The sequence below is a fragment of the Seriola lalandi genome, unplaced genomic scaffold (genome assembly GCF_002814215.2).
Source record: "Seriola lalandi dorsalis isolate HSWRI2012SDOR001 ecotype SW California unplaced genomic scaffold, Sedor1 jcf7180002054524, whole genome shotgun sequence".
Lineage (NCBI taxonomy): Eukaryota > Metazoa > Chordata > Actinopteri > Carangiformes > Carangidae > Seriola > Seriola lalandi.
Window position 1 is genome coordinate 2,610,106 of NW_019525077.1, and position 12,879 is coordinate 2,622,984.

At 39.5% G+C, this 12,879-nt stretch overlaps 1 protein-coding gene across 2 annotated transcripts in view; it reads right to left on the reverse strand.

Moving 5' to 3' along the window:
• frmd3 (FERM domain containing 3) overlaps positions 1 to 12,879 on the reverse strand; it is a 56,998-nt gene that overhangs the window by 19,586 nt on the left and 24,533 nt on the right. For both annotated transcript variants that reach the window (XM_023414398.2, XM_023414397.2), the window contains exons 5-10: positions 12,232 to 12,329; positions 8,298 to 8,421; positions 5,752 to 5,839; positions 4,228 to 4,316; positions 3,528 to 3,591; positions 640 to 728 (exon numbers count right to left, since the gene is read on the reverse strand). In XM_023414398.2, coding sequence (XP_023270166.1) covers positions 640 to 728; positions 3,528 to 3,591; positions 4,228 to 4,316; positions 5,752 to 5,839; positions 8,298 to 8,421; positions 12,232 to 12,329 — 552 coding nt within the window. The remainder of the gene's footprint in view (positions 1 to 639; positions 729 to 3,527; positions 3,592 to 4,227; positions 4,317 to 5,751; positions 5,840 to 8,297; positions 8,422 to 12,231; positions 12,330 to 12,879) is intronic.

Consider the following 12,879-nt stretch of genomic DNA (forward strand, 5'->3'; position numbering starts at 1 on the left):
AATACAAACACTGTGATCATGAGTCTGAAAACTTCCTCTATCAAGTGCAAGAAATTGCTTTTCTGATATTCCCACTGAACCCTGACCAAGGCAAAGAAGTTGTTCTTTTTTTTTTTGTTTGCAACCTTGTGTTTGTCATGATGACAGACAAAAGTAGAGTTTAATCTCCGTTCTCACACGTTCGCCTTCACCCCAAGCTTGTTTCCATTCGTGACACGCCAGCAGTGTCAATAGTCTCTGCAGAGCAGAGTGACATCCTCGGAGCGATCAGCTGCTCCCCAGTGAAGGACAGCAGCATATTGTTGTAGTGCCACAGTGAAGCAGTGAAATAAGGTTAAAAGAGTGATAATGTGCTAAAAATAAAGGTGGAACATGAAGGAAAGCAAATTAAACCAACAGGGAGAAAAGTTTTAAATAAAGATGGACTTAAGAACTGTTGCAGCAGATACCCATTAGATAAGTGCCATCTTATATATTTGTAATGTTGACAAATCTTAATGTGTATTCATCTTCTCCACTTTTTAATGGAAGGGACACTTTAGGGTGAATCTTTCAGTAAAAGACCAGCTCTATATGTTTCCTGGGTGTGTGTGTGTGTGTGTGTGTGTGTGTGTGTGTGTAAATGCATGTCAGACCCACTTGTAAAAGGCCTGGTTCTCCACGCCACACTTCCATAAGTGCTTACACGCTGCAGGGGTCGAGGTGTGAAATGTCAACACCAGTTTCTTCTGCACAGAAAAGGACAAAGACAAAGAAAGAAAGGCCGTGAGGATGAGAATTGAGATTACCAAAAGATGTTTGAATAAGGACAAGAGCAGTGCTGAACATGATGAGAGGGAGCTGTGCAAACTGCTGACCCACAGACCCAAAGCCAATAAGCTTAGCAAGATGTAAGACAGATATAGTGAGCTGGCCACAGTGTTCAGCAGTAAAATGGTCTGCTAGCAGGACATGGGTCTTTGTGGACTGGGAGAACGAGGGATATATTCCCGTAAATGTCTGATTTTCAGTCCTGTGTGTCTGGTAATACGAGATCCCAGATCAATGCTGCTCGACAACAAGGGGGAGGAGGTGAGCAAGAGAGGGAGAAAGGAAACAGCCAGATCAATAACATGGGGGTGAGTTACTGTAAATGGTAACAACCATGTTTCGCCATACCTATAAATTTTATGGAGAAAAAAAAAAGAAAAGGATTTGGGACCATGGATCGCTGTACACTGATCTGGCTTGTTCCCTTTCCTAAAGCCTCTTAGTCAGCTATATTGCCCAGCCCCCTCAGTGCCGCACATCAGTTTTATTAGGTATGTAGTTGTGATTTACACACATGTGCTGCAGTGGCCATGTGTGTGTGGTCACAGGCATGTGGAAGTATCAGAACTGCATGTTAAAATATTGTTAACAAAGTGTCTTTGGTCCCACTTTGGCTGCATGTAAAGGTGCTTTTAAAGCACGACAATAGTTCTTATGATGCAGATTTAACTCCTCCGAAACACTGACAAGATATATTTACATGTACTATAGTACATGTGTTTATGATGCATTTAACTTGCAATACTTGTGTTTCCAATACCTCAATCAATGGGATGCACTAATGTGCTAGCTAGTTCTCCACTGCTATCCCCTGGTGTAAATTAACCATTTAATGTATTTCTAAGCTGGAACACCAATAGACAAATAAGATAAATTCCTATTTAATAGGCCTTTAAAGTGTGTGCTATAGTGACAAAGCCATGAAAAGCTGCCACCAGCTCAAAGTGGGACAGCAACATTAATGTGTTAAATAACAGAGGTGAGGGCAGATAGTGAAATCATGCAGTGACCTATCACACAGTGGAAGACTTCACACCAAGATGATCAAAATCCTAAAACACTGTGAAAAATCTTCCTTTCAGAAATGATGTGAATATATACAGGATATACTGTATATACACACAAGTACGTACACACACACACACACACACACACACACACACGTACACACACATACACACACACACACACATATAAGGACACAGTCAAAGTGAAGAAATCAACATTTTTCTTATGGAGAGGGTTACAGATTATGCATGATAATATCACATAATCTGTAGTTTACTGATGATGAGCTGTGAAGCTTATTTTGATAATGTGGCTGTGACGCATAGTTGCACAGGAGAGGGACAATGAAGACATTTCAACCATAGAATGGAATTTTCTTATTGACAAATACTCAAAATAACTAATAATAATTAACCAAACTGAAAATCAATTGATAAACGGAACGAAATGGCAACGCAGACGACTTTTGAATACAATGATATGAAACAAAATGACACAAACAACCAAATAATGAACACGGTAAAAGATGAAAAAGGTCCCCTCCAGTTATAAAGGGAGGTGAAGGCAGGGCTGTAGGGAGAGGCACCAAATTGAGGATTTCAGAACAACAATGTTTTGTGCGACTATTATTACTTGTATCTACTCACCAGTGATGACTATGTTAACACACAGAGAGAAGAGACAGAAACACAAAGATAAAACTGCATCTTCAGCCATTCATGAGTTGCCAGACAGACAAACAGGCAGACAGACTGACAAGTTAAGCAGAGATGAGAGAGCTGGTTTAAGCTTCTGTAATGAAGAGAATAGTTATGTGATTTATTGATTGATTGATTGATTGACTGACTGATTGTTTTGCTGATTGGTAGATTAAAGAGCAACCTGGCTTTAACTACAGTAATGATAATTTTCAAGTATTCCCAAGGCATCTCACAGCAATATGAGACACCACCAGCTCTACTTTAGTTTTTTGCACAATAAAGGTTTTATACACATATATGGGGCGTAAAGCACCAGAATTGCTGCTCAGAATCTACCACAGCTCCAGACAGGATGACAACCATCGAGCGTACAGATGAAACATGTGTCCCAAATGCAAGACACCTGTTCTAGTTGTAATTTGACACTTTGTTTTGAGTCAATATTTTCTGTCAGTGTCAAGGAGAGATGTCATATAATTCATACTTCTTCATGGGTGAAGTGAAGGAGTCTCATATTTGGGCCACAGCTGACACATAATGTGAGGGAGGAGGTTAGTTGTAACACACCCACCATCCTGTTACAGTGAATCCTGCCTGTTAAGGAGATCTGAAACAGCGACACACATATACAGTGTGTGTGATGGTGGACTAGATTACATAGACAAACAGTACAGTTTCATTGCACATTTTTTCTGATGTAAACAGTACACAGATGAAGAAAGGGGAAAAGGAAAGGAAGGAGGAAGGGAGGAAAGGAAAGGGAAAAAAAAAGGATGTGTAGTACACTTTGAGGTCAAAAACACAAAACTGAATCCAAATGAACACAGACAGTAACTGCGCATCTGCATCAAAGTCATGGTTGGGATCTAACAGGTCAGCATGATGATGACGACTTTAGTACAAGACTATGCAATTCATCATCATCATGGTGGAAATACACAGCACATTTTGTTCTCAATCTTTAACCCTTTAGAGGAGGAGGTGCATGCAGGAGGACTCCGCACTCACCTCTTTCTGAATCCCAATGACGTAAAAGGTTTTCCCTTCAAACTTCAGCTTGCTGACATCCACCCTGCAAAGAACCACAATGTTGTAGCTGAAAACATTTCTACAGAATCTGGGATTAAAAAAAGGCTAAATGATATGATAAAAAAAGAAATCTGACAAATTTCTGTTCTGAGGCTACCAAGGTGGTTCAGTGTGATTATCTTTCATCTGGCAAAGCTTTGTTTCCTTGACAAACAGTACTGTAAAAAGTTTTGCTCTATTTACATTTGCGCCTATTAACAGTATTTTCTCTGTACTGTACTTAAGGACAATTTTGGGGGCTTGTATTTTCTTGCACTTTGTTTAACATCCATTTTATGCTATTTATAATTCAGAGCTAAACAATGTTTTTGTACTTCATTGTACTACATTTATCTGGCAGCTATAGTTGCTAGTAGAATTTAGAAATTTTACTTGAGTAAAATCTAAATACTTTTACCACCACTACCAATTCACAATAGAGGATAAAAAAATAAATTACATTAAAGTTTTTACTACATGTCGTACCAGTGTCCTGAACTGTTTTACATACATACATACCCACACAAGAGCACAATGCTCTGTAATGACAACTAAAGCCAAAGATCAGATTTGATACAGGCGACACATTTAATTCTCATGCTCACAGGTTCATAATTAAGACTTAAGCAGGAATTTGTACCATTTGAGGAGGTGGATCCTCTTGTTTCCCTGGAAGACCACAAAACCTGTGGCTGTGAACCCGAGAAAGGCTGTGGAGCCTGTAAAGTCCTGGAAACACACACACGCAGCATGAGAAGCAGCACAGCGAATTATGGGATACAGGTGGACTAACAGCGGGGAGGCAAGTGGGCCATCAATAATCTCCATGGTAATGGCACCTACACAAAATCACTCATTTGTTTCAAACTCCAACCCCCCAATTTGCAATAAATTGGAACAACAACAAGGTGCAGAACATACAGAACAGATTTAGTTTGATATAATGAAACAAACAACTCTCCTACACTGCTGTTTATCATCTGTAGATCTCCCTTCTTTGCTGGTGTGCCTCTCCGTATCTCTCTGTACATCACTGTTCCCCACATTTTCTTGCTTACTCTCTCTGGTTGTTGATCTTCAAAGATCTGCATATGCATGATACTACAGCCATTTCCAGCAGACCAAATTAAAAAGAGCCCCACTGACGAGACTGGAGCAGATAAAGGGGATATTCTCTGACAGACAGAATTCATATATCTGGTTAATCTGCCTAGCATGCTTTGATATGCCTGTCCATGAGAGAGTTTCCCTATTTCACACTCTGACTGGGTGGAAGATGAACACAGGGGGCGAGAATGAGAAATATTACTTTTCTTTCTCATATTCAATCTGTTTCATCTGTCACAAGAAAAAGTACAAGCAGTCCTTCACAGTAGATAGCAAGGTGAAGTGATTCACAATACTAAGTAGTTCTTTGCTCTAAAGATTTCCAGTGTTAACATGAAGATGGAGTCAGTGACATTGACTTGTTAAAGCAAATCAATAAGAATATTGATTCCTGAAAGTGATGGTTTCTGTGCAGATTTATTTTGTTTACTAAGACAATGTCGCCAGAGGTGCAAGCGTAACCTATATGGATTAGATCTGATGATAGTCATCGACCGCCCCTCCCTCATCACATTTCTTCTCACCCATTATTACGCCTCTCCTGCTGACCTCTCAGGTTTGCTGAAAGGCTGCTCTTAGTTAACTTAATCACGTGTAAATTTGTCCGTTTAATATGCAAATTAAGGGCAAACAAGCAAAGGGTAAAGAGGACAGGTGAGTACGTGTATAATTGGCACAGTCGAACTCTCCACTGGTGCCAGAGTTTGTACGTCCACACAACTGCACAAACAACTCTGGTGAATGTTTACACCTGTGAACGAAGGGCTGCAAGAGAAATTTGTCTTCTTTCTTTCTTTCTTTCTTTCTTTCTTTTCTTTTCCTTTTTTGAGTCACATCTTCCCTTTTCTCACTCTCAGACCTCCTCTTTGCTGTTCTCTGTTTAAGATCACATGCACATTGTTCTTTAAATTTCTGTGTTGGAAGTCTAAACTTAAATAACTGAAATAAAGGAGTAAACATGGGGGTAAAAAAAGAAAGAAAAACCTTGTCAGTATCAATATCACCAGGCCTCACATCCAGACTGGATGGAAGTGGACAGTCTTCACTATAATGTTACCTTGCATGGGTGAGGGTCAACTCCATATGTTTCAAGGCTGTGAGCCCTTTGGAGCATGTTGAGTTCTGCAAATGCAGCACACTGGCCCCTAAAACAGAGGAGAAGGGGGAAAAAAGGGTTATTTAAGTTGTATAGTTTAGCAGTTATAGGGTACAGATGATCTATTGTTTCATTGTAATGTGTACATACAGTATAATAGTAGCACGAACTGACAAACTGTGAACAAACATGTTCACTTAAATGAACAGATGTAAACATTTTCAAGAAACAGGAAATATAATGTTCCATGGATTCAGTGAGTTATAGGCTACAACTTGAGCCCCTTGATTTTTTTTTTTGCCTATTATTCATTAACATTTAGGGAAATTTGCTAATTAGCAGTTCCTGCTCTCAGTGTACCATTGTATGTCCAACAACTATTAATAACTGACAGCTAATGAATTATTTAACTGAAGAAAACTTAAAAATGGGATGATTGTCAGTCAAGTGCTGAGGCATCTTCTTCTGTTGTTTCTAAGTGGATTTATGGATATTTACTTGTAATGGACATCAGAAATAATGATTCTTCTGAAAGTCACACTGGATCTGTGTGATCCAGTGTGTGATTCCTGCCTCAATTAGAAGATGAAAAAGATTTTGTCCAAGTGTTTAACCAATTAAAGTCATTACATTTGCCCCAGTTTTTCATCATCTGTTGCCATTTTGCAGAAACAGACTTATTTTCAGAGGCCAATTGTTGATGCTTTACTTGCTCATTAGTCTAAGTGCTGCAAAGTCAAGCCACTGGGCGATGTAGACCACTACTCATCAAGATGCTAGACATATAAATTAACATTAAAATTGCAGACACATATATCTGTCTATATGCACTTGGAGGAAAATGCAAAACCTATTTAAGAACTTCTTGAATAAAATTCATACACACATTTGTAAATCACCTGAAGTCTCTCTCCACAGCTCAGCACTAATCTACATGCTGTTAATCCTGTCAGTCAGACCCATCGGGCCAGACAGAGGGCACTTGGCATCATCTGCCTCTGTGCTCTGGGGAATGAAGGATTTGTCTTTGATGTTCTATAATCGCTGTAAGTGTGATCATAAACCTCACAACATCATTCATGAGCTGCAGCAATGATACAAATACCCACAAGCAACCCAGTGGAGGGGGTTTGTGTATATGTTACTGTATATTACGTGATCTTATGATTTATGATTTTGAATGGGCCATCAATTCTGACATATTTTTATCTTTTTGATTGTCATTATTATATTAATGCAGAAACCTCTATGTGCATTAATCTCCTTTTCCTCATATTGCATTTTTATTCCACAGCCAATTTCCCTCCTCAAACAAGGTTCAGACATGTTAATAATAAGGCCAGACACAGCAGGCAAAAACATATTTTTTTCATGCACTGGTAAAATTTGAGATTTTGGGCTATTTTGCTTCCATAACATGTCTTCTTTCAGACTACTGGGAAGAAAATGTTCAAAATACAAATTTGGGTGTGTATTTCACTACTCGTCTGTTTGCATCTATAGATTTCTCTTAAACTCACCAAACTCACATACAATACTGCATGTTGTCTGCATCAAGGGTATCGCTGGAAAGCTCTCTCTCACCTGCACAATGTTACCAGATTCAAACATGATCATTTCCTTTGTATCAGATATTGTATCTATAAAAAAGTGGTTTCCAATAAAAATATATGCAATCCATATCTTTAAAGGCCAGAAATCTCCACAGTAGCACATACTGTACATACACCAGCCTTTCTCTGTTTTGTTGTCTGAAAGTTTTTAAAGAGGGGTTTGTTCACATCAGCCATAGCCACATTTATATAATATCTTATTCCTAAAAACATGGAGAAAATGTAATTTTCTTGACTGTAGATTTATGGAGTGATACAATTTTGAACCTGTCTTTGTCCAATGTTCAGATTTCAGTTCTGGAAATGTATGAAAATTTATAAATATTTAATTAGATAATGTATCATTTGCACATTAAAATTTCAGAAATAATGCAAAATGCAATACAAAAAAATGTTATAATGTAAGTAATCAGCTGGGGAAGTTGCTTGGTGATATCTAGGTAAAGTCTCTACCCTATTCAACTGTAGTTTCTTGTTGGAAAGAAACACCGAAACATGCCAGGGTTTATAGATATTTATTGTGTCAGGACAATTTTCAGGTGACCCAAAAGCAGGGGCTCTGATAAACATGCAGGAGGACACAGAAGGATGCAATTTTTCAGGTCATTTAATATCAGCTTTTGTTCACTTTCAACTAAATCTAAAGTGAAATACCCTCTGCTTTGCAATCAACCACAAATCTCTGGGTATCATCCAATTTCGTCTCTAGCCAGAACGACAGAAAGCGTTTCATTGTGTGCAGAGTAGAGAACTGTCTCCGCAGATTGTTTTGAAAGCACAGATCACAGGAGCGAGCATCCACGCTGTCACCGACATCAAACAGTAACGTGATAACAACGATGCTGCTCCAGACAGCAAACAAGCCCACCATACAAACACACACACGTCTTTTACCTGAGCTCGTTCTTGTGTATTTCCATAATCTTCCTCTCCAGTTTGAGGGATTGTTTAGGGAACAGCTTGAAGTCACTGATGTAGTCTGATGGGTGCTCTTCGGGGTCATAATCCCCGAGCTCAGCTGTAAGAAAAGGGAGATATCAGTGTGGAACAGGTTAAACTGTCACAGCCCCTCTGTGACTGCAGGAGTTTTCCCAGTGTTTCCTGTGTCTTTCCCTGCCTGTCTTCCCCTGTGTCTCCTCCCCGTTTTTTCTGTGTGTGTGTGTGTGTGTGTGTGTGTGTGTGTGTATTTCTCAGCAGGAGCGTGGCGCAGCACTGGCTACCTGTTTCCCATCAATCATCAAGCTCTCTATAAGAACCTTGGCTCTCCACACACTCATCACCAGATTATTCCGCTATCCATGTGGTAACGCTCCAGGCCACTAAAGCTGCTCATCTTAAATTGTGATTACTTACTACTCGTTCTTTTGGATTATTCTTCACTGGTGTCTTTCTCTGCTTTCAGATCTCCAGTGCTGCTGCTTGCCCCCTGCTGCTCCCACTCCGACCACTCACCTGCTCCACACCAGCCAACCACCTCCACACTCCTCCTGCATCAACCCGGATTCCTCAACCCCCCAGCATTCCCCCCGGAGCTCTCTCCCACTCTGATTTCCATTAAATAACTTTTGGTTTATACATAACCGGTTGTTCTGTGCTTGAATCTGCTCTGGGGTCCGAACTGCCTTTAGTAAGAACATAACATAAACGTTTTAAAAAATGTGTATACTCCCTAAACTCTCCAACAGAACAAGAACCAAAATGTCATACTATTCCTTTAACATCTGATTTGAAGGTTTAAGAGAGATCATTTTCATTGTATTTTTATTTCCACAGGGGTATATACTCATAAGCATCTGAGCCAGATAACCATAACAGATCATTAATTCCTTACTGAATCAAGTACAAAGTCCAAACAGTCACTAATTTCTCTCTTAAATCCATTCTTAATTAATAGTCATAATAAAGGTTAAATCAGAAACTAAGCTGGAGTTTAATTAAACCGTAATCCTCAACCTATTCTCCGGCTCTATAATCAACACCCCGACAGAGTGGGACCGGGACCTGCCCTTGTTAATCAGAGCAGCCAATGATACGCCACAGACACACTCTGGGTCGAGATAACTCAGCCAGTTACACTGTGCTCTCTGGGGATGTGAGCCAATCACAGAGTGTTAGCGCAGTTCGGCGATTTGTGTATCAGCAAGAAGGGCTCATTTATATGATACAGCTCAGTTAATTCTTTTCTTAATCCATATGAAAGCCAGTGGCTCCGCACTCTGATTCAACATTAAACTGTTACTGCTAATTAACTGAAGAAAAAATCCTTTCTTGTTCCTTTTCCCAGTCCATATACTGTACATCCTGTGGTGTTTTAAAGTGTAGGATTACAACAGCAGTCTGGTGACTTGAAAGGCAGCCAGTTAATGAGGCAGAGACCAGACAAATGGAGGGATTTGTTTGATTGTCAGAGTTAGTTTGATGCTCTTTGTTCAGACTTAGCATGGTTATAACAGAAGTGTTAGAACAATCTGATTGTTACATAGAAATTAACACTAGTTGTCACTAAATATTTACATCCTGTAACTGGATGATATATCAGTTCATGCTGTTTTTTTATTTAAGGTAAACACAAGAAACTTGTGTTACAGAAAATGGACCAGACTCAGTGAATAGCTCCCTAAGCTTAACATGTCCTATGATAACTATTAATTTAGCTATACAGACTAATGAGCAGTGATAACTAACATGTCGTTGGGGTCATCAGGTGGGAACCTCCTTTCACCAGTGTTTCGTCTAGTTGGTCCCACGACACCTCCAGGAGGCTCGACAGTGATCACTGGCGTCCCAGAGTCACTCCCCTAATGCCAGCCATCACTGCTCCTCACACCACGACTATTTTCTTTATCTTGCCTATGCTACCACAAACAACACCATCATCAACTCTGACAAGACACACTAGGAGATTCAGCAAACAAACTCCCCTAAACAGTTGGAGAAATTGGCGGCCATTTTGAATGAGGGAGGCAGAGTCAAGGAGAGATGCCTTTTTGAGCTAAACTCTCCCCTGCCGGATTAGGCTGTGCTCTACCCCTCCCCCCACCACTCTCCAACACCACACCATGCAACTAACCTAAAACAAACAAACTCACCTAAACAGCCAAAGACACACTACAGACCAATTCAAACAATACAAGCAAACAATACAGGCCACCTCACCTGAACTAACCACATGGTTTCAAAAAGGCTCACACAGGCCACACCCCCCACTTAAAAACACTTCCTCTTCCTGGATTTCTTCCTTGCTTCTCCTAAGAGTCTATCTATCCTAAGTGCTCCCCCTGCTGGACCCCCAGCTACCATTATTTCTTCTCATCCAGAGCCACTGACTGGATCTTACTGCCTCATCTGACATGTCCTTTACTATTTTCCTCACACTCTGTCCACTTGCTCATAACTCCCTTACCAAAGAGACAACAGACCTTGCTACAAATCCTCTACATCCTATTTCCACTGGACAAATCCTAACTTTCCATCCTCGCTGCTCTGCTTCTGCCCCTAACTCATACCTGAGCTTTTTCCTTTCATATGCTTCTTCAACTAAGGCCTTTCATTTTACTCCTAGACCACAAGACTATATCAGGCCTTAGCTTTGTACTGGCTATTTCCTGGGGAACAGGTTGTCTTACCAACTTCTCTCCCTCTTGAACAAACTTGATTGCAAGCCCTCTTTATTTTAGGCCCTCCTAAATTTGCCTAAGAGTGCCTCAGTAACTCTTCAATTCCTGCAGCTAAGCTTTTTAAAACCTGGTTATGTCGCCACGTATACCGGCCTTGCGACAGACCAACCTTACACCCTGACAGAATGTGCTTTAAAGTTGCAGTACCTGAACACAATGAACATAGTGGGTCTCCATTTACCCAGAGTTTTAGGTTCTGGGGAGTTGGCAATACATCATAAGTTGCCCCTATCAAAAATCTAATGCTACTTTCCTCCATACTCCACAGCTCTTTCCAGCTAAGCCTTTTCTTGTCTACATAACGATTAATAAATAAAGATAAAGATGTAGTGTAAACTGGATGACATTTTAAATAACATTTCACAAAATTAACACAATATACCTAAAACTAAAAAATGCTAAATGCAAAAAAAATTAGACTGCTGGTAGATTTGCATATCAAAACACATCTTTCTCCAAATATGCATGCCCCAACACTGTTATGTTTGGTTGGGCACCACTACAGATGTTTCCTAACAAGTCTACTTACTAACACATAACTTAAGTTTAAACAGTTCAACTCAGTTTAACAGTTAAAATAATTGTCTCTATAAAAAAGGAGTCTACACAAAAGCATAGAGATGGATTTACAAATAGATGGGTAATCCAAACTTGATCTATGACTGAGATGGCATGACTGTCAGAGTTGAGTTTTTTGTGGGTGTTCCTGCAAAAAATGGCAGCTTCACCGCTGAGTAGATTGAAAAAGCCATTTGCAGTCTAAATACTGAAGTAAACATGTTGGCCAAGAGATTTATAGTAAGAAAGTATATATCAGTTACTGAAAACACATGGTGATAAAATGGATTGAAAGTTTGAATTAAAATGACAGTACTGAAAACTGTGATACAAGTGGTTATGAATCTGCCAGGGTCATTCATTTCATGTCATCAACCACTGCAAACACAATGTTCAAAGTGCGGCAAAATTATGCATATATATATATATATATATATATATATTTATATAAAAAAAACTGTCAAGCTAATGCTTATATCCATGTGTAAATCTTAACAATTAAATTTAAGGATTCAACAGTACCATTCTAAATCACCAGTAGATTCACTGTCAACAACTATATACCAAATTCACTGGTTGTCATCAGGTCTCACCCTGTACGATGCAGGCTCCCAGATATGCAGCTTCAGCAAAAGGACAGAGGAGACGACCGTGGTAGATATCTCTCTTCAGCTGGAGGTACAGGAGATACCTGGACACAGACACACACACACACACACACACACACACACACACACACACACACACACACACACCGTTAAGAAGAAAAACTGACAATACTACTTAACCAAAATGTTTTTTACGTTTCTTTCTCAAATTGAGAATTTAATTGGTTTACACTAAGGCTGCTAAGTTATGTAGAAGTATGTATGTTTTGTAAAATTATCTGTTATTATGTGACATAACTTACAGTAATATTATAAATTATTCCATTATAAATAAGGAGTGCTGTTGTCTCATCATCATGATCTTCTCATCATCTTCATATTAAATATTCCACATATGGGTATAAAGGATAAAATTCATAAAGCCATTACAACCACAGTCCTTGATAACATAATGATCTGCCTGTGTTGCTACAAAAACAAGAGTATTGCCATGGAAACAACTACCTTGTAGCAGAGACTGGTACTGTAGTTACTATGGAAACAACGTCAATGGAGGCTAGTTTAGGCATGCTGCTGACATACTGACTTGTCTCGTGTTACCAAGGAAACGAGAAACGACAGTGGTGCTGAAAC